The 25,067-nt window shown below is 47.9% G+C and overlaps 1 protein-coding gene across 4 annotated transcripts in view; it reads left to right on the top strand.

The window, feature by feature from the left end:
* Positions 1-10,233: 10,233 nt before the first annotated feature.
* The window catches only part of PHGDH (phosphoglycerate dehydrogenase), a 28,673-nt gene continuing 13,839 nt past the window's right edge, over positions 10,234-25,067 (top strand). The window contains exons 1-6 of one of the 4 annotated variants that reach the window (XM_084757559.1): positions 10,234-10,384; positions 10,653-10,706; positions 17,626-17,777; positions 19,841-19,906; positions 21,498-21,552; positions 21,655-21,753. In XM_084757559.1, coding sequence (XP_084613685.1) covers positions 10,701-10,706; positions 17,626-17,777; positions 19,841-19,906; positions 21,498-21,552; positions 21,655-21,753 — 378 coding nt within the window. In that variant the 5' untranslated portion in view covers positions 10,234-10,384; positions 10,653-10,700. Of the gene's footprint in view, positions 10,385-10,652; positions 10,707-10,836; positions 11,105-11,816; positions 11,948-13,957; positions 14,101-17,625; positions 17,778-19,840; positions 19,907-21,497; positions 21,553-21,654; positions 21,754-25,067 lie in introns of those variants that run through there. The other 3 variants (XM_084757557.1, XM_084757560.1, XM_084757558.1) reach the window with 3 other exon arrangements.

Raw genomic sequence — 25,067 nt, 5'->3', positions numbered from 1 at the left:
ATTATGGAGCCGTGCAGTAGGTGAAAAAAAGAAGAATGCAGTTTTACTGGGACAGTTGCACAGAAATAGGGTCCCGAGAGACACAGGTGAAGACAGACTGAGCCAGAGAATGAGAAGGAGCCAGAAGATTAGAACAGCTTGCCAAAGTAAATATGAAGCCAAGCAGAGCAGTTCAGTCAGAGGCCAAGAGAGAAGCCAGATTGAATCAGTCAGCTAGAAAAGGAGTTTGAGCCAGAACAGCTGAGTTGAACCAGCCAGCCAGAGTTCAGAAAAAAAAAAAACTAGAAGGGTGAGCTTATCCAGCAGTAAGTCTCAGAGGCTAAAAACATTCCAGGCCTAGGTTAGATTGTACGGAGGTTAGAAGCTTCCAGGACTAGGCCTAGGTTAGCAGCCGGAGACGAAGGCAGTAAGCTTCCGAGACAGCAATTACATCAGGAGAGTAAAAGTTACCTTTACCTGGCTCTTTTCCATTTGTTTTTGTTGATGCTGTTCTATGTTTGTCTCATGGAGGATCTTATTCTGTACACAGTACCAGGGCCGCCTCTACACACCATGTAGCTCTGACTGACCTCTAGTTGCAGCACCCGTCCTGCCTCAGCTTCCAGAGCGCTAAGATCACAGCTGGGAGCCACGGCATCCAGTTCAGCTCCGTTTTTTAGAAACCTAAATGGTTAATGTAACTGTGGTGAGGGAGAAAGAGCAGGGAGTCCATTGTTTTCTTCGCCCACTCTATCTTCTTAACACGCTTTCTATCTCAAAAGCTCTTAGCTTCTATCCATGATGTAATTCCGTCTTTTCATTCTTTCCTTGTTCCTGAGAAGGTAGTTTCCTACTGCCATTGTAGCAAATTAAAACAACAAACATATTTGCTGCTGTTCTCTAGACTCTAAAGACAGTCTCTCTGGAGAGAAGGTGTCACCAGAGCTGATTGCTTCTGGAAGCTGGAAGACAGGCCTTTCCTTGCCGTTTCCTCTTTGTAGGGGTCATCTGTACATCTTAGCTTGTGGCCCCTTCCTGCCTCTTCACAGCACGCCACTTCCTGCCCCCTTCACCACATGGCCTTCTCTGTGCCTGCTTCTGTTTCGGTTTCTGCAGTCGAAGCCTGGGCCACGGCAGCCATGATGAGCTGGCCTCGGCCACCGTCCTCAGCACACTAGAGAGACAAACGACAGTAAAAAGGAAGGAAAGGAGAGTTGCCCAGGGGCCCCCACATCCACTGTAGGGATACTAACGTGATGTTTGAGTTTTGAAAAAGTAACTTTATTCTCCTGGCTCAGTTGTTGTCTGGGAAGCTAACTGCCTCCTCCTGCTAACCTAGGCTTCGTCCTGGAAGCTTCTAGCCTCTGTACAATCTAATCTAGGCCCAGAATGTTTTCAGCTTCTGAGACCTACTGCTTACTAAGCTCACCCTTACATGTTCTGTCTGGCTCTGGGCTGGCTGGTTCAACTCAGCTGTTTTGACTTAAACTCTTCTCCCAGCAGCTGACTTACTTCACCTGGCTTTTCTCTCAGCCCAAACTGCTCTGTTCAGCCTCAGACTAATTTAGCAATCTGCTCTAACCTCCTGGCTCCTTCTCATTCTCTGGCTCATTCCATCTTCACCTGAGTTCTCTCTTTCTGCAGCCCCCCTCTCTCAGTAAAACTGCTTCTTGTAAGTAGGTCCCTTTCCTCTCTCTTCTCGTGAGAGTTGGGCGTATCCTATTCTGTCAAATCTTCTCTGATTCATCACTTTTTCTGCCACTCAAATAGACATCACTTTCGAACATGGGTGCTTCCTCACACAGTTAACTCTACCTTCTTTGGGATTAAAGGCGTGAATCACCATCTGAATCTAAGATTTTCTTTACCTAAGACTTGCTCTATACCAGGCTGGCCTTGAACTCAGACCTGTATGCCTCTGTCTCCTGCATTAAAGGCATTTGTATTCCATCCAGATCACATAGACTTAGAAGATCTTTGGATGTGATCTCTTTCCAGAACAGCCATGTTCTGAATTAACATTCATCTACAACTTTTTTTTTTTGGTGGGGGGGGTGTGAAATACCTGCTAGCTCAAAGAAGCAGAGAAAGTACCCAGCTATCCTTCCTACTCAGCTCACGTCCTGATGTAAAAGTCCCCAAAGGGCTCAGTAGCTCAGCTGACAGCCCAGGAGGAAAAGGCAAACAAACAAACAAAACCAAAAAACAAACAAACAAAAAAACAAGGCCAAAGGCTTGCTAGCCCAAAGCACAAAAAGCCAAAGACCAAGGAGCTGAGTTGCTCAAGAGCAAAAGAGTTAAGAGCCAAAGAACTAAAGCTAAAAACCCCCAGAATAAAGCCAAGAGCTAAAATAAAAGCTTCTACTTCTACACACTGTCTTAAACCCTCAACTCAAAGTCCCTCCTACTCTTTAATCCCCGTCGGCTGGTTTCCACTCCGCCTCTTGACCTAGGGTTAACTTTATAAAATCCTGTGCACAGGTAGCTGTTGGATTAAAAGTGTGTGTGAGGCTGGCTGAACCATACTTTAATCACCTGTTTACAATAAACAGTTCTTGGATTAAAAGTGTTAGGACTCAACCACAAGAAACAGGGATTTACAGTTCACAACCTCAGGGATCACAATGGGATCAGACAGATTTTTACAGTTCACAACCTCAGGGATGGCAATGGGACCAAAGATTCTGCAACATTTCCCCCCTTTTTGTCTAAATAAAAGATATTTTCTCTAATATCAATAAACTATGTACTATCTTGTTAAAAAATGCACTTATGGTGTCTAGTTCATTAGTATTTGGCAACCTTAGAAAAGTATTCTACTATATATCCTATCTTGGCGAGTCCAAAGTTCTGTACCTAAATCTACACCTTTTGTATAAAAACTTGCATTACCAATCGCAAAACATCTTCAGACCTAAAACATCTTAAATCCTAAACAACTAAGTTTAATTGTAAAACTATTAACTATTTAGTCTTCAACACCATTAAAGACCTTAAAAGGATTATATAAACAAACAGGAAGTACAGACTCTGCTGGCCGCCTGGACAGTCATCCAAGATATCTCTGTAACGTTGGAGCATCGTCTTCAGCCTTCTGGCTCAGAATATCTGACAGACATATTTGTGAAGTAGGAACTATTAAGGACTTGCTTACCCTGTCTTGGCAGACATCAGCAGTTGACTCAGCCTGCATCCATCAGGCAGAATTCTGTCTTTGCCAGAAATGAGGGCAGTTTGGCCCAGTGGCTAGTTTGCCACATTTGAAGCCATCTCCATAAGGAGGTTCTTTGATGCTCATCTTCTTCTTCAAAGTTGAAAGGGGGTGCTGCCAGGAGCCGACATGTCTCCTTGTCAAAATCTCAAATTAATTTTTTTCCTCCTTTATTAATTTATTCTTGTTACATCTCAATAGTTATCCCATCCCTTGAATCCTCCCAATCTTCCCTCCCTCCCAATTTCCCCTTATTCCCCTCCCCTAGGACTGTTCCTGAGGGGGATTACCTCCCCCTCTATATTATCATAGGGTATCAAGTCTCTTCTTGGTAACTTGCTGTCCTTCCTCTGATTGCCACCAGGTCTCCCCGTCCAGGGGACATGGTCAAAGGTGAGGCACCAGAGTATGTGAGAAAGTCATATCCCACTCTCCACTCTACTGTGGTGAGTGTTCTGTCCATTGGCTAGATCTGGGTAGGGGCTTAAGGTTTACCGCCTGTATTGTCCTTGGCTGGTGCCTTAGTTTGAGCGGGACCCCTGGGCCCAAATCTGCCTATCATAATGTTCTACTTGTAGGCTTCTAGGACCCTCTGGGTCCTTCTACTTTGCCTTTCTCCCATGATTCTCTCATCTAGAGTCCCACTAGAATGTCCTCTCCTCTGTCTCAGTTTCCTGGTAAGTGAAGGCTTTCGTGGGACATGCCCCTTGGGCTAATATGCAGATAGAAGTGAGTATATACCATTTGAGTCTTTCTGCTTCTGGGTTAACTCACTCATTATGATCATTTCTAGCTCAATCCATTTATCCACAAATTTCGGGAATTCCTTGTTTTTAATAGCTGAATAGTATTCCATAGTGTATATGTACCACAGTTTCTTTATCCATTCTTCTATTGAGGGACACTTAGGCTGTTTCCATGTTCTGGCTATTATGAATAAGGCTGCTATGAACATGGTTGAGCAAATTTTCTTGCTGTGTGCTGGAGCATCTTCTGGGTATATTCCAAGGAGTGGAATAGCTGGGTCTTGAGGAAGCCCTATTCCCATTTTTCTGAGATAGCACCAGATAGATTTCCAAAGTGGTTGTACTAGTTTGCATTCCCACCAGCAATGAAGGAGTGTTCCTCTCTCCCCACATCCTCGCCAGCATGTGGCGTCACTTGAATTTTTGATCTTAGCCATTCTGATGGGTGTAAGATGGAATCTCAGAGTTGTTTTGATTTGCATTTCCCTGATGAAAATCTCAAATTAATAAAGCATCTTTAAATGCCGTATTCTACAGATCTCTGAGGTTTTTGAAGACCATCTATCAGTCTCTAACATCTGAATTACTAGTTTCTAGCTAAATACTAACTTAGAAAACTAATACTTCACAAAACCACAAGTTTGATTGACTATTAGTTTGCACTTTTTAATTATCCTAAACAGTTTTTGATAGTAGTTTTCAAAAGGACTAGAACTTCACATTGCATTTCTAGGAATTACAAAGGTACAATATCATAAAAAGATAATATATAGTACACTGTAACTAAAAGAACCTTAATTTTGTATTAATATACAAAGATCTAGAAGAGTAGATTTAATAATTACCCTTTTTGCTATTGTTCCTATATATTTCTATGTCTCCCTTTTGTCTAAATAAAAAGGAACAATTTTAACTTTAATACAGTAAAATTATTGGCAATAATGAAGCAATTTTTGCCAAGCTTTCCACAAAGTCCAGCTTGGTTGTATTTGGCAGTTTTAGGATTAAGTATTTTTGAGTTCAAAGTTCTGTAAAATGTTCATCATATGAACTCAAAAACTTGAATGTTCTAAGCAATCCGTACTCCAAAGCTGATCTTTGGGTGCTATTTGTCAGAACATAACAGTCAACCAGGGGTGGTACCACCCAAAATGGACTGGGCCCTCCCATCAAGCCCAATCTCAGGAGTCAAGTTGACATTAATCTAGCCAGCACAGGAGGCATTCTCATTCAGACCATCACCACACACGCCACACACACACACACACACACACACACACACACACACACACACCACACACACACACACACACACACACGCCACACACACACACACACACACACATTCTTGCTCTTTCTCATTTCCTCCCTCCCTACTTTTATTTCCACGCTGGAGTTTGAATGCAGGATGCTCTGCTGAAGCAGGACAGAAAGACAGGGCAAGCTAAGGGAACAAAGCCCTTACTTAGCTCCAGAATCTGCCTGGACACTGAAAACCTGAACACAACTGAAATAATTGGAATTGCTTACAAAGATGATGCTTGTCTTCCTAAAGACACCTCTAACAAGGATGTTAAAAACAAATTATGCTTGCTTAGGGCCAGAATGTGTGTGTCCTTGAATTTAACTGTTAGTGCCCCTCTGTTATCCCAAATCTAAACAGTGTATGATGATAATTAGAAGTTTCTTTATAAAAAAGGGGGACTCTTTTAATAAAGAAATAAGTAAACCAGTTCACATTTTTACTTAATTTTAAACTTTACTTAAAATTTAAGATTTATTTTTATCTTTTTAACACTATTTCAAAACTTTAAGAAATGCTTTTATGTATATGGGTGTTTTGCTTGGATGTATGTCTGTGCACCCACTTATGTTTGCACAGTACCCATGGAGGCCAGAAAAGGGCAGCTGTAACTCCAGAACTGGAGTTAGAGATGGCTGTAAGCTGCCATGTGGCTGCTGGGACTCGAACCTGGGTCTTCTGGAAGAGTGTGAAGGCTCCTGACTCTGAGCCATCTCTGTGTCCCCAGCTGAGCTTTCCCTTTAAAAAAAAAATGGTGTAAATTACATCCTTTGAGAATTTTAACTCAGAGATCCAGAGTATTGTACCAACCATTGTAAAGACAACTAAATGTTATTCTTTGGAGAAGCCAACTACCCTATTTTGGATATGTACTGATATTTACTATAGTGGCCTATAATAACTTTCCTAACCCTAACCCACCCCACATGCTCATTCTTGAACATGAACTTTCCCTTATTGTAATAAACTTTGCTTCATCTTTACTTTCTCTTAAGCTCTTTTCTGCAGCATAGTCAAGGATTCATGTTTCTTTAAGTCAGTGAGTCTCAATCTTGGGGTTGCATAGCAGATACTTTCAATTAATAACAGTAGCAAAATTACAGTTATGAAGTAGCTACGACATAATTTTATGGCCGGGAAGTCAGCACAATATGAGGAACATGGGGGTTGCAAGGCTAGGAAGGTTGAGAACCACTGCCTTAAGTGGAGGTCCCCAAGTGGAAAGGAAGTGGTCTCAGGCTGCTGGTGACATTGCTGACACTGTCACCGAGCTATATCCCCACCCCCTTAGCTCTTTATATAACTAGCTCCTTATCAGTCTCAGCCCAAAGACTGTCTTCTCAGGAAGGCCTTCCCTGAACATAGTCAAAAGGCGGCACCCTCCCCTCCTTCCTACCACAGCATGCAGCTTATAATCCAGTGAAGACTATATGTATTTATCAGACCCAAAGGTTATTATTTTTAACCTTTTTTTTTCTTCACTAGAATATAAACTTCCAGAAGCATTCCCTCCCTTGGAATTACAAAACTTTATTTAAAAGTATCTTCAACTTAAAATCTAAGGGCACCTTTGACCCCACCGAGCAGTCCTAAATACAGACAACACGGCAAGTTCTTCATATAAAAGAATTCCACGGAAAATGGCAAAATATGACTCATGGCTCCAGGCATGAGTCCCACCTCCGAGTGGCAGCAAAATCCCCCTCAGCCAGCTCATCTGTAAGGTTATTGTACCACCCAGACTTTACAGCTTACATCCTCCAAAGAACAGAAAGGAGTAAGAGTCCACTTGACCAGTGAGCTGTCGCAGGTAACAGGTATCCTAAGGTGAGAAGACAGTGGACTTGCCTGTCCCAGCAATCCGTTATATTGAGACCCATTTCTCCTTTCCCCTTTTCCTCACTAAACTAACTGGAAAGCTTCTTTGAATAAAACAGGAACTGGGTGTTGTAGCGCACACCTTTGGGACTTGGGACGTAGTGACTGTGGATCTCTATGAGTTCAAAGCCAGCATGGTCTACAGATCGAGTTCTAGGACAATCGAAGCTATGTAGAGCGACCATGTCTTAAAAACAAATAAGCAACAACAACAAGAACAAGAAAAAACATAGCAAGATACTGGAATGTGGCCAATAGCACACAGATCTTACATGATTCAATTTTCAATCGTGTAGACAGCGGGGGGGGGGGGGGGGGGGTATTCATGACGCTGATACCATAGCCAGTTAGAATGTCAAGACCCTCAGAAAGTCTATGCGGTGAAAGAGGTGAGGTCACTGTAAGTCAGGGCAAGCTGCAGGATGCACCGTGGGGGCTCCTCTCTTTGACCTGGAGCCAGGTCATAGGTACATCAGTGAACCCCTTCCTAACAGGCCAGAGATCTTCACCAGGACTGCCAACCCCATCCCAAAGGCTCACAGGTAACAGGAAGTCATCTCTTGTCTCATTATGTTTTGATACAAGATCTCCTGTAGCCCAGGCCAGCCTGGAACAGGCTTTGATCTTTCTGATCTTTCTTGTGTCCACCTCCCAAGTCCTGCGATCATAGCCACGTGCCGCTATGCCAGTTTGGCGTGAGATTTTTCTCATTTAAAGTTTCATTTCCAGCCTTTCAGCAGTGTCTCCATGAGTACACACCGACTCACCAACTGTCCGAGAGTGAAGGCCTGCGCAGTACACCAGTCCCCACCTGTCTTATCTCTTCCCCACAGCAAACAATTCCATACTATCAGTTTCCTGTTGCCGAGAAGAAAGCAGAAGCTCAGAGAGGCGCCTTTACAGTCAGTTTTCTCTTTATTTGAGAAGCTGGAAATCAAACCCAGCTGGGTCCTTTCTAGTCTACGCTTCAAACTACCTGCTTTCTTTCTCACCATGCAGGCTTGGAGGCCACAGCTGGGCTTCAGATAGAAAATTACTGCTGGCGGCGGCCGTCCTGCCACCCTCATTAGCTCTGTTGCTTTTATCCACACAGCCACGGCAGCAGCAGTGGCTGGCCAGCTCTAGCAGCTCTGTTCCCAAGGGGCTGGGGCCAGAGGAGGGAAAGGAACAAAAGTCTAGAGAAAGGAGCAGAGCCACTTCCCCAATTCTTCCAAGAAGGCCAAGGTTCCCGTTGTGTGTCTGGAGATAATTCCACAGGCAGAGGAGTTGCCAGCGCTCAGTTCTGAAAGAGATCATCTTACTTGCATTTGATGTCGATTGTGGCTTATAGCGGTCTTGGTAGCACACGCTTGTAATCCCAGAACTCGGGAGGCAGAGGCAAGCAGACTTCTGTGGATGAAAGGTTAGCCTGGTCTACAAAGAGAGTTCCAGGACAGCCAGGCCTGTTATACAGAGAAGCCCTATCTCGAAAAACAAAACAAACAAACAAACAGATTGTGAGTCATAGTAGTAAGGGGTGTTATTTATATAGCACAATCAGGGCTCAGCTTATCCAACAGATTTAATCCTTTCTAAAAAGAAAAAATTAGTCATCCAATTCTAAAGAGTGAAACCACTGCCCACTCTTGTAGTTCATTTATCAATGACAAGACCTCTTTCCCCATCCTCCCTCTCCACCCCGAGCTGACCTGGAGCTCTGGGCTCAAGGGATCCTTTGGCCTCATGCCTGGCCTATGCAGATCTAGATTTAAGTTTAAACTCTTTCTCAAGGCAAGACATAAGAAGCTCTTGCCTTTCCCAGACTTGTCTCTGGCCTCCTGCTGGATTCACCCACAGCTGTGGTGAAGCTATGAGAAATTTGGAGTTTCAGGCTGGGATGCTTACTTAGCATTCGCAAAGCCCTAGGTTTGATACCTAGAGCTGCATAAAAAAAAAACTAGGCCTGTGATTCCAGCATTCTGCAGATAGAGGCTGGGGAATCAGAAGTTCAAGGTCACCCTTAGATGTATAGTAAGCTCTAGGCTAGGCTGACTCAAAACAAAACAAAACAAATAAACAACAACAAAACCTCAAGTTAGCCAGGCCTGCTGGCACACGCCTATAATCCCAGCACTCTGGAGGCAGAGGCAGGCGGATCTCAGTGAGTTTAAGGCCAGCCTGGTCTACAAAGCGAGTCTAGGACAGCCAGGGCTGTTACACAGAGAAACCCTGTCTTGAAACACAAAATAAAACAAAACAAAACAAAAGCAAAAACAAAAACAAAAAGACCACAGAATATGAATATATCCAAAGTCCACGTTGCCCATGTATGAAAATGCCATAATGAAACACATTATTTGTATAATTATTTATATGATATTAATGTATGATAATAAAAAAGACAAAAACAAAAAAAAGACCTGAGGCAGGTTTGTACCCCCCACCCCACCCCCAAAAGTGCCTAGCACAGCAGTTTTACATTGTAAGCATTCAGGAGATGTTTTGCCCAAAAGTTAACTTACCAAGCCATGTCCTGGATGCTGGGTAATGTGGTTTTACACTGGGGATGTGTAAGGCAGATGGTGTGTAAGACACAGACTCCTCGGACACACAAAAAAAGGCCTAACTTAAAAATTATAAACTGGGGCTAGGGTGGAGCAGTGTGCCTGTGAGCCACTCACCTCCCTTTCAGCCCTCCTAGCACTGAAAGAAAAGAAGAAAATGGATTATTAGCAATTAAACTGTTTTTCATTCCATCACCAATTGAGAGCTGACAGACATCTCACTAAGTCCTACATTGATTTTGTTGTTGTTGTGTTGTTGTTTGTTTGTTTTGGGGGGTTTTGTTTGTCTTTTGTTTCTCCCAGAGTGGGCTTCTCTGTGTAACCCTGGCTGTCCTGGAATTTGCTTTGTAAACCAGGTTGGCCTGGAACTCAGATATCTGCTTGCCTCTGCCTCTGCCTCTGCCTCCCCAGTGCTGGGATTAAAGGCGTGAGCCACCACACCCGGCTTAGGGTTGCCTTTTTATGTGTAAAACTTTTTAAATGTTTAACATTTAAAAAGATGTTTAAGTCCGGGCGTGTGGCAGAGGCAGAGGCAGGATGATTTCTGTGAGTTTAAAGACAGCCTTGTCTACAAAGAGAATTCCAGGACAGCCAGGACTACTACACAGAGAAGCCTTATCTTGAAACCCCCGCCCCCCTCCAAAAAAAAAGATACTTAAAAGGGCTGTCGAGATGGCTCAAGGCTAAATCAAAGGAGTTTTGTCCTGGAGTCCACGTGTGGAAGGCAAGTTCCAACTCTCATGTGTTCCATGGAGTACACACACAACACACACACACACACACACACACACACACACACACACACACACACACGGTTCCTTGCTTGCTTGTGAGATTAAGAAACAAGAGGGTGTGTGTGTGTGTGTGTGTGTGTGTGTGTGTGTGTGTGTGTGTGTGTGTGTGTGTGTGTTGCTGGGAATGGAACGGTGGTGGGTCTTTATCATGAAATTTAGTTCTCTCGTGGAGACCGTTTATTTCTCCATTTATTTCAGATACAAATCAGCCTGTCAGCGTAAATCGTGCGTGTTAAAACTCACCAGATGCAGGTAAGAGCTTCACTGCTAGAGAAATTCGTCAGGGTAGGATTTAAAAAAAAAAATGTGTGGGAGGCTCTTTCCTGGGGAGGCGGAGTCGGCAGAATTTAAGTATTTCTGACCAATCAAAAGGAGACCATTGGCGAGAGGAGGGGGAGGAGGATAAAGGGGGAGCGGGAGACGAAGAACCCTCCCCAGCCACCCGAGCCAGCGCAGTTTCCTGACTGAAGTAGTTCTGCCCAGAGCAACTGATCCCGAGGCCTGCTCCAGCAATGGCCTTCGCAAATTTACGCAAAGTGCTCATCAGTGACAGCCTGGACCCCTGCTGCCGGAAGATCCTGCAAGATGGAGGGCTACAGGTGGTGGAAAAGCAGAACTTGAGCAAGGAGGAGCTGATAGCCGAGCTGCAGGTTAGGCGAGCTAAGTCACCGGGCATCTTTATGGCCAAACCTCATGGGTGCCAGAGCTGCTCTCACGGGTGCCAGGGATGCCCTCCCCTGTCTTATCAGCTGGTCCCGGGCCCTCCCGAGATTGGGAACCAGCAGGGGGAGGGAGGAAAGGAAGAGAGGAGCGAACGGCCAGGAGCTGGAGGATGCAAACTTTGCGTACTGTTTGCAACCGCGTGTTTCTAGCCGGGGTTGCAAAGTGCAGCTGCTCCATCTGGTACTGCGGAATGCCAGAACCTCTCCGGAGCTTTCGCCCCCGCGGCAGGCTCCCGACTTGGGGGAGGGGTGCTGTGTGCGGAGACGCGCACAAGGGAGTTGGGGCAACCCATCCCCGCTCCCTGCAGGCCGCTGGAGTCGGGGCAGGGGGCGCTGGCTCTGCCCCTGCCGGTCCCGTGGCATCTGTGGCAGCGGACTCGCACCGCCTTTTTTCTGATGCAAGACCTTGGCGCGCTTTCTCCGACCCCGGGCCTCCGGAGAGCGCTCAGTGGGATTCCGGGCGGGTAGGGGGTGCAGCCAGAACCCCGCGCCGCCCACGGGGCCGCCTCCTGGAGTCAGTCTCTACCACTGGCTTCATTGCCGAACCGGGCCGACTTCGCTACATCAGAATCCTGCCCCATGTGCCATGGGGAAAGATTACTTTTACCAACTCTTAGGATCAAACTTATTGGTCGATATAAAACTTAAAAGCATTTCCTTTATTCGAAAAGGTTTTGCTAAGTTAGGTGACTTTGCTCAGATTTAGTGGGTTCCTGCTTTGTGAGCACTTCACTCTAGTTCCTCCCCTTCCTGCTGGTCCGACCCATCCAGGTAAGCTGCCTCCCGGCTCAGCTGCCCTGCCCCACCCGCCGAGTTCCACGTGCTCCGTTTATGGCCTAAAGCCAGAGCGAATGTGCATCTCCTCTTGTGCAGGCTGAGAGGCCTTAAACCGCAGAAACCAAGAGGGCTTGCTCTGGCTGCCTAGAAACTCTCTCTACGGTTGCTTGTCTGTTTCTCCCAAGATTCTGCCCCGCCTCCAACCCCCTTCCTCTTAGGAGCTGATACCCTAGCCTTCATTCACAGACTTCTTCTGGTCAGGTCTTTGAGAAGCGTGTAGGAGATAGGTGGCCCATGCCAGTAATCCCAACACTCAGGAGGCGGAGGCAGGGGGATCTCCCGTGAGTTCGAGGCCAGACTGGTCTACAGAGCTGGGTCCAGGACAGCCATGGCTACCCAGAGAAACTCTTGTCTCAAGAAGAAAAGTGAAAAGGCTGGCTGGTTCATGCCTAGCGCTAAGGAGGCTGAGTCAGAAGCGTCTCTGAGTTGGGGGGCCAGCCTGGGCTACAGAATGAAGCTCTATTTGGAAATCATGGCGCGGGAAAGAAAGAAGGGAAAGGCGGTAGCTCTTGGGGCGCAGGGCCCAACACTGAGACAGCTGGTCAGGTGATGGGTCTGAGACAAGGAACAGTGGAGCCTGCTGGAACGGCAAGTACAGAGAAGGGATGGCTGCGGTGGTCTTTATGGGTGGGAGGGACTCGGATGTGACTCTTACAGTGGATGGGATTAATAGAGCCGTCGCAGCTTTCTCATCTCCTGGCCCAGTGACCAGGAAGGCTGAGAAATTACTTTTGGGGGCCCCAGTGGCTGCGGTTGGAGGGCTTTGCTGCTTGCCAGGGGCACAGAGAACTGTTATGCCCAATAAAGGGGCAAGAATAGGGGGCATGAGGAGCAGTGTAGGGGTGAGGGTGGGAGGGGAAGGTGGGAGTCTGGTGCTAAAAACAGAGTACTTTCACGCCATGGAGACTCTTGATTGGCTGGTCTGTGAGGCTTCGGTCTGCCTTGGCAAAATACCCAGTTCTGAATGCCAACTATTAATCTTGGTTAACCTGCAGGGGCCCCCTGATTCCTACCCTCCCTCATTTATCTCCTTCTGAGAGTAGTCTGGCAGAGTGTCTCCTGCCCTCCCCCATGTTAATCTTTGCCGCAAGAAGCAAGAGTTAGCCCCGGCGCTGGAACTGGCCTCTGCTGTTCTAGGCAAGCTGTTTGCACTCAGCCCAAGAAGGAGGTGTTACACCATTCACTGTCTCCCCTAGTGATAGGCCGCCAGTCATGGAGGCAGAGCACACTGGGGCACTGGGTTTCATAAGCCAATAGCAGCGTTGTAGCAAACGGTGGAGACACAGCAATGCTGGCAGTGTCTTGTTTCTTGTACGGAGTTTCAATGTGTTGGAGTGAGTGTGAGGGCACGGGTAGATGTGGGTATGAGAGTACAAAGACCCAAATTAGAGGTGGTCTTTTTCTTTCATCATCATAGCCATTATTTGACACAGGTTTTGTGTGTGTGTGTGCATGCGCACATGTGTGTGTGTGTGTGTGTGTGTGTACATGAGTGTAACTGAGTCCTTTGTAATTTGTTTTGTTTTTTGTTGTTGTTGTTGTTTTGTTTGTTTGTTTGTTTGTTTAGTTGAGATTCAGAGAAACACAGCATGCTCTGGACGTGGTAAAGCATGCCCGTGTAATCCTACCACTTGGGAAGCTGGAACACCAGGATTGCCACATTGCAAGACAATCTTAAAAGAAAAAAAGAAAGTGGGGGAGGGCAGAGGGTGCTGCCTCACGGTGGATCTCTATGAGCTCCCGGCCAGCCAGGGCATACCTGCATTCCCTACAACAGGGGCATCCCCTGAGAGCGTCCCTGATGTACCCTAGGCACTAAGTGGTAGCAACAATAGAATTACCCACAAGGCCAAGCCCTTCCCCTCGGGGAAGGGAGCATGTGTGAACTTGAGGAACAAGAATAGGAGTAGGTTTCCCTGAGTTCTCGTAGTTTGTCTGGGACAGCCGTAAATCAAGCGCATCAGTGGCCGGGTGTTTCCCAGCTCTAAAGCCTAGGAGTGGGAATGCTGAAATTTGTAGGCAAGTGTGGAACATGCACATTCCAGATGAAATTGCAGGCAAGGAGCCATGGAGGTGTTTGTATCAAGGTACTGGCAGTCCCACTTGGCCCCTGGGGGGTGTGGAGGATTCGGTTCTGAGAGCCTTGAATGTAAATTCTGCCTCTTCAGCAGTGTTGGAGCACTGTGATGGAGTCCTGCGATGACGGGTGTGCATCACGCCTAAATGAGGCATTCAGTATTTATATACATATAGGAGGGGAGGAGCACCCTCGAGGAGTCTTTGAGCTGTGGTCCCAGGGAGGAGACAGATGGTGTTCAGGAGTTCAGGGCTCTGAGAACTCAGCACAGATCATGGGTTGCCTGGTCGCCTCAGTAAGTTTGTACTGAATAATCTGAGGAAATGGCTTGTAGTTGTTATAGGGAGCTTGGAAGCTTAGCAAACTCTGAGCAGTGTTGGCTCTAACTCAGGTTCTGGGCCCTTGAGACATGCCAGCTTTGGATGCACATCTGTCAGTTAAAGGTTCCTCAGAGCCAAAAGCTGGCTCAGCTGGTGGGTGGAAAGTACAGTTTCAGGGTGATGGCCCACAGAGCAGACCAACCTTGGGGGCTGTCAGAGAAGGCAGGCAGTTGAGTTCCCAGCATCCCCTACAACTGCTGTGTCCTGAGGGGGGGGAAGGGGGGTCTCTCAATCGGGTAGCTTTGGAGGGAGTGCTGAAGGCCAGAGGGCTGATTGGGCTAATTACCTGGAACAGGGAAGGGTCTGGGCTTCAGATCAGAGAAGAGATAATGGTTCTCCCTTTTCCTGTCTCCCTGTGTATATGAGACTGGGGGTGCAGGGAGAGGGGCAGGGAACAACCTTCAGATGTCAATTTTTTCCTTTGCTGGAGGGATCCTACGTGCAGAAAATCCCAGGATTGTGCAACAAGTGGTTTTTGTTTGTTTTTCCAGCTGAGCCATCTCACCAGCCCAGATTTGTTCTTTGAGAGGCAGGAACTCACACTGTAGCCCAGGCTAGTCTCACATTTCTGACAGTCCTTAGGCTCTCACAGTAGTGAGCCCCCACATGCAGGTTGCTACACCCATTTACACGCAGGTGTTGAAGGGTCTTTGCACAAGTCTTTACATTGCTGGCCTATACTTTTCGTGCATGCTTTATTGAGTTGTTTTTCTTTAAAGAAAAGTGGTCATCTTTTTGGTGGTGTATGGCATTTTATTCTTTTTGCAGCACCTTCATGTAGAGGCTTAAATATAGAATATAGCCATTTTACAGTTTCTGGGATGTGTCTTTTTAAAAAAAGAACAAAACTTTGTCATTCTAAGATCTTAAGAAAACCCAGGGCCAGGCGTGGTGGCACACCCCCTCTAATCCCAGCACTCAAATGGCAGAGGAAGGCAGATCGCTGAGTTCCAGGCCAGCCTGGTCTACAAAGTGAGTCCAGCACAGCCAAGGCTATACACAGAAACCCTACCAGAAAGAAGAGAAAGAAAGAAAGAAAGAAAGAAAGAAAGAAAGAAAGAAAGAAAGAAAGAAAAGAAAGAAAAGAAAAGAAAGAAAGAAGAAGAAAACCCAATAAACATTTTTCTCTAGTGCTTTATTTTAAATTTCTTTAGTTCACCTCTTGGTCCTAGCCGGTCTTAGCCAACCCACTAGAGCAACTGTTGGCAGGTTTCGATGTTGTCTGTGACTCACCTGTAGGGTCGGGACGGTTTCTTGGTCATTGTACCTACCAGTGACCTGGGCAGAAGAAGAAAGAAAAGAACTGGGGCCTGAGGTGGGTGATGGAGGTCTACAGAGCTGACTGGCTTGTGGTTGTGTGGGGGTGTGTGGAGGGGGGCAGGCATGGCTGGGCATGTGTTTCTCATTTATAAAATGAGCTTGGGACACATGTGAACTTTTTTTTGGGATTTGTTTGCAGGCACAGCCCCAACAGGCAAGAGTGCCCGAGGTACAAGCGGCTCCAGAGAAGTGGGTTCTAGAACCACTCCTGTGTTTTTGGGTTTTTGTTCTTTTCTTTTTTCCTTCTTTTCTTTTTTTAAGGCAGGGTCTCATGTTACCTGGCCTGGCCTTGAACTCTTGTCTCTGCAGATGTAGTCCATTCCAACATTTAAGCCACCCCTCCCCTAAGCCTAAGCCTCTGAGCAGCACAAGCTGCGTTCGTTCGTCCGTCCGTCCCCCTTTCCCCAGCAGAGACAATATAGTGCTTGGTCCTCCATTCCAGGCCTGTGCACAGTAATTGCAGTGCAGGCCTCAGCCTCTGGGCCTGTTTCTGTCTTCAGAACCCATGCCCTGGTGGAGAGATGCAAGAAGGCCTTCGTGGGACCTGGCTGAGAGCTTCCGTGGGGAAACAGAGCCTGAGGAGCCTTCCAGCCAACCATGCTAACATTCGCTTACCTGTGCAGATCAGGGATAAGGAATAAGACGACCCAAACTTTGGCCCCTGGGGCTTGATGCTCTTTTAAATTCTTGGGATGTGTGTGTGTATTTAATTGGTATTTGTTATGTTGTTTTTACTAATTAATTAAATAGAAGCATAAGCTTTTAGATTAATTAGAACTCCTGGCCCCCAAGCGCTGAGTTTACAACCGTGTGCCTGCCCCCATAACCAGCTGCTTAGTGCCTTTATAACATTTTGTGCTGGCCTGAGGCCACCCACATAGGACAGAGTACTGCCTTGTTCACTTGCTGCCTCTCTCGAGGATTCTCGTTCTGTTTGGGCAAAAAATGTCCCTGGGGCAGGGGGACAGCACATAGGGTATGATTCTGAATGACGCCATGGTTGGGGGACTTGGCCCAAGTGTAGCAGCCAGGACAAATTCGTGGTCTAAATTTTCACGCGTGTGTGACCCTCTGAGGAGCAGACGGCCCAACTTAGGCTCTGCCCCTTCTCTGGTTTTCGGGAACCACTTTCCCTCCAGCAGGAATGCCTTCCTCCGTTTTGCTCACTCCTTCAGCCAGCATTTACAGGCTTCCTTCCGCATGCCTGGCCCAGGGCCCCAGGATTGAAACCGGATTCCACCCCTGCTCTTCAGCGGCTCAATGTCCGATGGAGGAAGTGATGTGGAAGAGGGCCAGGTGCTATACAAGCCTGTTTTGCTCTCTTCTCACACACCCGAGGCCGGAACCCACATACATCTCTTTCTAATAAGGGATGCAACGTAAAGTTGAGCCCAGGCCAGACTGATGAGTGTACAGATGTCGCTGGTTCTTTCTCTCTTGGGAATTCACCTATGGGGCAAGGCAGCTTACAGGAATGCTAGTGTGTAACAGAGCTGACTAGGACCTATCTCTGGTCACATTGAGGGTACAATAGGACGGGTTATCCCTTGGCTTCAGGTACTTATTGGGGTACCATCTAGGGAAAGATGAGTCAGATGCCTCGAGCCAGGAGGCTGACGCTGTAGCTGGAGTGTGTTGGCAAGGCACTTGTATCTTACAAATAGTCTCAATTCCAAGTAAAATCTGTGCAGGTTTTCATCCACATCACCCTACAGCGTGCAAAGAAGCCAGAGCTGCCTGCACATGGGCATTCATCCACACAGGGAATACACCAGAGGCCTCAGGTGTATTACAGAACAGCTGTATGAACTCAGGTATTTTCTTCCTCTGCCCAGGACTGCGAAGGCCTTATTGTCCGGTCAGCTACCAAGGTCACTGCTGATGTCATCAACGCTGCAGAGAAGCTCCAGGTGGTGGGCAGGGCTGGCACAGGCGTGGACAATGTGGATCTGGAGGCTGCCACGAGGAAGGGCATCTTAGTCATGAAGTGAGTAGTGGAAGCTGCGAGTGGGTGTAGAGACTGAGGAGGGAAAATAGTGCTGGCATGAAAGCTGGTGGAAGGCCTCTCAGAGTGCCGTCTGAGGTAGGCCTCTCAGAGTGCCGTCTGAGGTAGGCCTCTCAGAGTGCCATCTGAGGTAGGCCTCTCAGAGTGCCATCTGAGGTAGGCCTTACAGAGTGCCGTCTGAGGTAGGCCTCTCAGAGTGCCATCTGAGGTAGGCCTCTCAGAGTGCTGTCTGAGGTAAGCCTTTCAGAGTGCTGTCTGAGGTAGGCCTTACAGAGTGCCGTCTGAGGTAGGCCTCTCAGAGTGCCGTCTGAGGTAGGCCTCTCAGAGTGCTGTCTGAGGTAGGCCTTACAGAGTGCCGTCTGAGGTAGGCCTCTCAGAGTGCCATCTGAGGTAGGCCTTACAGAGTGCCGTCTGAGGTAAGCCTTTCAGAGTGCAGTCTGAGGTAGGCCCCAGATCCCTACCATGTCGACTAGCTCAGCACACTTGTTCCACACTGTTCCACACTGAGGCTCTCTCAGACAATGTGCAACTCACGCTCCTGTAGTGCTTGCACATCTGCAGCTCTGCGTAGGAATCAGAAGAGCGGGCGTAGGTGAGGCCTCTGATTTCCTGCTTTAGTCTTGCTCTTGTGGTGTTTGGATAGCTCAGTGGCGTGCACCCTGTACAGATAGATGCACACGCTCTCTTGGTGGAGTGAGCTCCCATCTTGTCTCTTCCTTCACTTCCCTGCACCAATCTGAAGCAAAGAGTTCAGTTTCTCTTCCAGCTCTCTGGGCCCCAGAGGAGAGGGGTTCCTCTTAATGCTGTGCTTGTAGAAGCCTGAGGGCAAAGGTCATGGCCGCCAGGTCACTGCTGCACTGTCCTGCACTAGGCACCTGGGTAGTATAGCCATTTGCAGTCCATGTTGCTGACCCTAAGCCAGGCTGTGCCTTCCCCTCCCCGCAGGAGGGTAGGGGTTGATTGACAGAGTGAACCTGTCAGGGGCTGATGGTGGGGATATTAAAGGATAACCCAGCCCCACTTCCGCCCACGCCCCTAGCTGCTTGCTGAGGGAAGAGCCAAAGCCCTGTTGACTGGCACAGAGAGCGTTTTCCCATCCTTCTGCTCTTTCATAGTCTCCTGTCGCTTTGTCACCTTCGTTTCCACAGATGAACACGCCCCATAGAAGAAGCCGAAGGGTTAAACGTGTGTTAGGTTTTGGAGTTGCCAACACCTTTCTCCTTTCCGTAAGATGAGCCAGGCTAACTCACTCATTATGATAATTTCTAGTTCAATCCATCTGTCCACAAATTTCGGAAATTCCTTGTTTTAAATAGCTGAGTAGTATTCCATAGTGTAAAAAAAGAAAGAAAAAAAAAAGAAAGAAAAAATAGTAGGTGGATAGTACTCAAGGAACAACACCCAACATTGTGCTCTGAACATATGTATGGACATGTGTGTATCCTCACCCCACAATGTGAATTTTCACACACACACACACACACACACACAAAATGCATACATAGGCAAAAATAATAGATCAAACTTTTTGATATCTTAAAAAAAAAAAATGAGCCAGGTCAGAATTCTCCTGGGTTTTGCTGTTTGTTTGGTTGTTTGGTTGTTGTTGTTGTTGTTGTTGTTGTCTTGAGGAGTGGGCTTTTTCTCAGTTCAAAATGTGTTGAGTAAGGAGGAGAGAACCCAAACAGGTAGAGATGAAAACACGAGCTTCATTCCATGGGGCGCCATGAGGGTTCCCCGGCAGCGGGCTGACCTGAATGTGGGAGACTCTGCTTAGAGGCGTGGCGGAGGAAGGATCCGAGGAGAGTGTAGATGGATGAGCCCTGAGATGAGAGAGGACTGGAACACCCGGCCATCTTTCCATCCCTTGAGGTGTTTGGCTGAGGGAAGGCCTCCGCCTGGGAACAAGAAGCCAAGGTAGCCTGGTTCTTAGGGCATCGGAGTGTCAGAGAAGCCAGAACAGGAACGGGAGCGCGGGACTGGAAGCATAGCATGCTGGCTTGCTTTGTCTGGGCCTGCTGACGTCTCTTCTTTTGGGTCTTTAGCACCCCCAATGGGAATAGCCTCAGTGCTGCAGAACTCACCTGCGGGATGATCATGTGCCTGGCCAGGTAAGTCCCTGACTTCTGTCATTCTGGGGAGCCAATGAGAGTCCTGCAGAGTGTTGCATGCGCATGCGCAGACACCTTGTAGCTTCTCGAGGGGCGGGGGCGGGGTGGTGGTGGTAGTGGTGGTGAGACAGTGTAATGACAAGTGGATGGAGCACGGAATACAGATGAATTGCATTCTAACAAGCCGGGCAGTTGTTTGGCAGACATGGCTCGCTTAATAGGCATTTCTCACGTCTCCGTGATACAGGCTTTCTATTAAAATGCGATCTGAGGCTGTCCTGAGTCCCTTTGCAAGACCCGGCACTCTTTCCTGGGGCCTGAAACCAGCTGTGGTTGAAAAGTTATCTCTTCCCTATCTTCTCCCTCCTGCTGGGGAAGTTAACCTTTGCCCTGCCTGACCTCTCCCAAGATTCCTATCTAGCAGTGTAAACATTGCCTGGTCAGTAGTGGAGGACAGTGGGGAAGGGCGCACAGCAGCACACGCAGCAGAAAAGTTTCCCAGGATGCCTGGGATGTGCCTGTCCTGGGAGGACTGTACAAGACACGCGCGCATGCGCATGTGCCTTGGTTTTACTTTGGTCTGTTAGATTAACAGAAGTGTCCGTCAGTCTTCTGATTCTCGCACCCCACCCCAGAGGGTGAAGAAAAGGTAATTTAAAGAAGACTGTCCTCTCCCAGCATCCCTTGCTGATGCCCCTCATCCAAGATGAGCACAGACCAAGATGTATGTGCCTTATTAGGAAGTACCTGACTCAGAGTGCTCAGCAGTGGGTGTGCAGGCAGCTCTCCCGTGCCTGGGTGAGTGCTTTAGCCCGAGCGTCCCCGGCATGCAGGAGTGAGCTCCGTCATTGAAGACATGAATAGTGTGGGCCCGAGCGCTTCTCATGGAGTCCAGCGTAAAGAAGGTGTCCCGCACGCGCCGCTCTTCATCTCTTCTTTATGGTTCCCAGAGGTGGTTCTGGTGCCAGGACCTACACTCTGTGTCTTACCATGAAATTCTAACGTTGCCCTAACTGCCACTTTCTCTGTTTGACCCAGAGAACAAAACATGGCAACTCAGACCTCTGCGTAGGAGCCACTAGAAGGAGCTAGTTTATGGTGTGTGGACGGGTAGCGGGGGAGAGGAGGCAGGCAGGTGGTGCACGTGTTGGAAATATTAGGTTCATTCAGGGCAGGGTGGAAGGGGAGATCTGGGCTGTGGTACCCACCTGCCTCAGGTTAGCTCGCTTGAGGTTTGAGAAGGAAGGTTCATCAGCTGCCCCTTGATATCAGGAGTGGTCATTGCAGAATTTGTCTCGATAAACCTTGGAAGGCTGGCCACTACTTACAGGAGGAAACTTGCCAAACCCGCTCACCCTCCTTGGTACCTTAGTGGTGGAGGTACATCGGATTCTTCCCTCACGCTCCTGGCTAAAGAAGATGTCTTATGGTGCCCAAGTCAGGCCCTGGCGACTCCTTGCTGTCCCAACCTCCCCTTACTCACCTGAGCCTCAGTACCCATGTTAAGTGTGGTTCCCAGGAGAATGACCTTGATAGATGGTAGCTGTGCTGAGCTATCCTTGGACCCACTGAACATGTCGTATTCTTGCAGGCAGATTCCCCAGGCGGCAGCTTCGATGAAAGATGGCAAATGGGACCGGAAGAAGGTGAGCTGCTGCCTTGCCTTGCCCATGTGGGCTCAGCACCCAAGCCCCACCCACTCTTAGTCCTGACATGGACATCTTTGCCTTTTGCCTGTCTGGTTGCAGTTCATGGGGACAGAGCTGAATGGAAAGACACTGGGAATTCTTGGCCTGGGCAGAATTGGAAGAGAGGTGGCCACCCGAATGCAGTCCTTTGGAATGAAGGTAGGAGGCTTCCAGACTTTGGGGCCTTGGTCCTTTCTGAGGCAGTATTGGAAGACAAGACTAGGCATGAGAAAAGCTGAAGGCTTTGTCGCTCCTGGATCGCTAGGGCCTCTTATTAAGTAAGCTGTAAAGTCAGGGAGAAAAGGAGTGCTGACAATCGGGACATCTGAACTCAAAAGCTGAGAATACTCAGTGTGGGTCCCTCAACTCCTGGTTGTCAGTCACCCTTGAGTCTCAATGGGCCAGCAGACCTTCTTCTATGACACACACCCTTTTGGGTCATGCTACAAGGGCCTTCTGGGTTTTCTGTGTCTCCTCTCTCTGATAATTGAGAAAACAAATAGCTTTACGGCCAGGAAATTCTACGGCAATTGTCTCTCTGTCTTCCCTATATCCCTCATGATCCCGGCAAAGATTAAAGGTGCTGATAGGTGGGCATGGTGTCCCATGTCTCTAATCTCAGCATTTCAGAGCCTTTGGCAGGTGGCTCACGAGTTGGAAGCCTACCTGGGTTACATAGCAAGAGCCTTTCTTTAAAATACCTGCCTGTTCGCGTGTCCTGATACGAGAAATTACTAGGCAGCGTTGTATGTGTCTCAGAAGTCACTTTGACCCTATCTTTTCCAACTCTGGGAGCCAGGAGGCTCCTGGCTGGATGAAGGCTGTGATGATCCTCGCATGTCTGCTCTGATAGCTGAAGGCAGCTCAGTGAATGCCAGCGGACATTCCGTATTTAATGTGATTGTTGAGGGAACTCCACGGATTGTGAGTCACACAGTCGCCAGAAGCCTTTAGTTAAGCATAGTAAGAAAATTGTTTTGACAATAATCAAAACATGCCCTGCATGGGTAACGCTACAAAGAGGTGTTAGGGAGTCTCTCTCCTCCTTCTGGCTGTCACTGCCCCTCCTATCCTGTTAGCGCTAGAGTGAAAGTTAAGGTTGAGGGTGACATCCAGAATGTGCTTAGGACTCACTGAAGGGAGGATGACCCAGACCCCAGGTCCAGGGCCACATCCCTTTCTCCGACACTGAACATCCTCTCCACTCTTTAGCATATCTTTTAAATCTCACATCTTTCTGAAGTCGCAGGTACTTAGGTCCCTGAGGGTAACAGGCCTGGCCCAGCAGGATCTATACATGATAAAAAGGAATTTCAGCATGGCTCTCTGCAGGTGGAGGGAGCAGAAGCTGCCATGAGCTACTAAGAACACTTCTTTCCCCTTCCTCTTCTGGGAGAACCCAGGTCTAGATTTATCCCATGAAGAATTCTGAGCTAAAAGCTAAAGCAGTCCTACATACATGGAACCAGTTCAGCTGAGAATTTCACTGACTGTGCAGTGGCGTAGGGACAGTAGGGCTCACGGTGTCCATTGTCCTTGCGGCATCAACACTCAGACTCTTCTAGCGTTATGAGAACGTTATCACCAGGAGGCCTCAGCAGTAACTGAAACTAGCCAGAGAGCCCCTCTTCGTTTCTCAAGTAGTGGCTATGAGAGGGACGCCTCCCCGCCCACCGGGCACTGCCCAGCTGCTCCCATACCTACAGGTGTGGGCCATGTGGGGCTTTGAGCATCCAAGTCAAGGTGTAACAGATACTTCTCAGACAAGTTTGTCTTCGAGGGATGTCCCAAGCCTGCTCATTTTAGTGTTCGTCTGTAGCTTTGAGGGGATGTAATAACATTCTTGTATGTGTTTAGGATAGAGTCTAACTATGTAGTTTAGGTTAGCTTCAAACTTAGAATCCTCCTGCCTCAACCTCCTGAGTCCTGGGTGTGCACAGCCATACCTAGCCATCTTTAATGACTACCAGGGCTCTGAGGGGCTTCTTCTTATCACTCTTGCCTGTGTCAGCTAACACCACTGCCCACCCCCCAACATTCCTGGGTTCTAGTGAACGCCATCTCAGGATAAAGATCCTGCACCATCCAACCACCTTCTGTGTCCCCGAAGCCACAGAGAACAAGATAGCAAGTTCTAAGTACCTGGACTAGGAAACAATGATCACACTATGAGATTATATTACACTTTTATGGTGTGTGTGTGTCTGTGTCTGCACACACGTATGTGCACAAGAATACGTGTGAGTTCCAGGGATCCAACTCAGGCCCGCGTTGGTAGAGAGGGCCTTTGCCTGCTGAGCCATCTCACAAGCCCAGTGATTAATTCATATTAAGTCCACTTTCAAACTAGTCTTGTTCTCTTTAAAAAGAATAATTAAACTGGTAGAGCATGGAGATTTGTAAGCATCTCCTTACCTAGACTGTTTTTAAATGTGGGAGTTTTGTTGTTTGATTCATTTCGGGATACCAGGCCTTGAGCCCAGAGCCTCACACAAGCGGATGGGTTGCTACACCACCGAACCACACCATCAGACCTTTTCATTATTCTGTCTTGAGGCAGGGTCTGGCTGACTTGCCCAGGGTAGCCTTGAGCTTATGACCCTTTGCCATGGCTTCTAATACTGAGATTACCGACCAGTGCCAGGATGCCCAGCTTAATGTAATATTTTCATTACGTAATGAGTGAACGTGACTCCTGTGTGAGCCTCTCTGCCCGAGCCTCCTCTTCCTGTGGTATATGTCACCCCAGACTGTATTCTCTGCACATACGTGGAGTATGCACACTCTGCCCAGAGAAGGTTGCCGACCTGGGTAGAACACATCATTGCATGTGGTGTTAAGCTTGTGTGTGCGATGCTGTGGTATGTGGATTACTGGTTCCACTGGTTATCCCACCATTCGGACATTGAGGTTCAGCAAAGGCCTCTCCCATAATTCCCATGGAGCATTATTATTGTTTTTAAATTATTGTATTATCAGTAGACCCAGCTAGCAATCAGTTAAGACACAGACGATTGTTATATTTTAAAATAGCCTTAGTTAACCTGGGGCAGGGTAGATATCAATCCTCTAACTACTTTCCGTACTAGGCCCTCAGGCATGGGATCCCCGTCTCAATCCCATGCCATCTGCTTCTAATAACTTCTATCAAGCTACCTCCCGTCTATAATCCCATATACTTGTTCATGTTCTTCATCTGGGCCGGATTCTCCATCCATGCCGGCCATGTGCATCTCCTCCAGCTAACCTCTCTTCCCTGCAGGTCTCTTTTCTCCTCCCCGTGGCAGTCTTTCTTCTTCCCTTTTCCCAGACTCCCTCTCTCTCCTCGCCCCACCTATCTCCTCCCCTGCCCGGGTGGGGTGGCTCTGTATTAAGCAAAAGGTGGGTCAGACAGCAAGCAGTAATTAGCATCAAAATACATCAGAGTATCCCCCAATACATTATGAAGTCCCAGTCTGCATCCCCTGGGTTTA

The sequence above is a fragment of the Acomys minous genome (assembly GCF_964271855.1).
Source record: "Acomys minous genome assembly, chromosome: 14".
Lineage (NCBI taxonomy): Eukaryota > Metazoa > Chordata > Mammalia > Rodentia > Muridae > Acomys > Acomys minous.
Note: the sequence above shows the minus strand (reverse complement) of the source record. Positions and strands in the feature narration are given on the sequence as shown.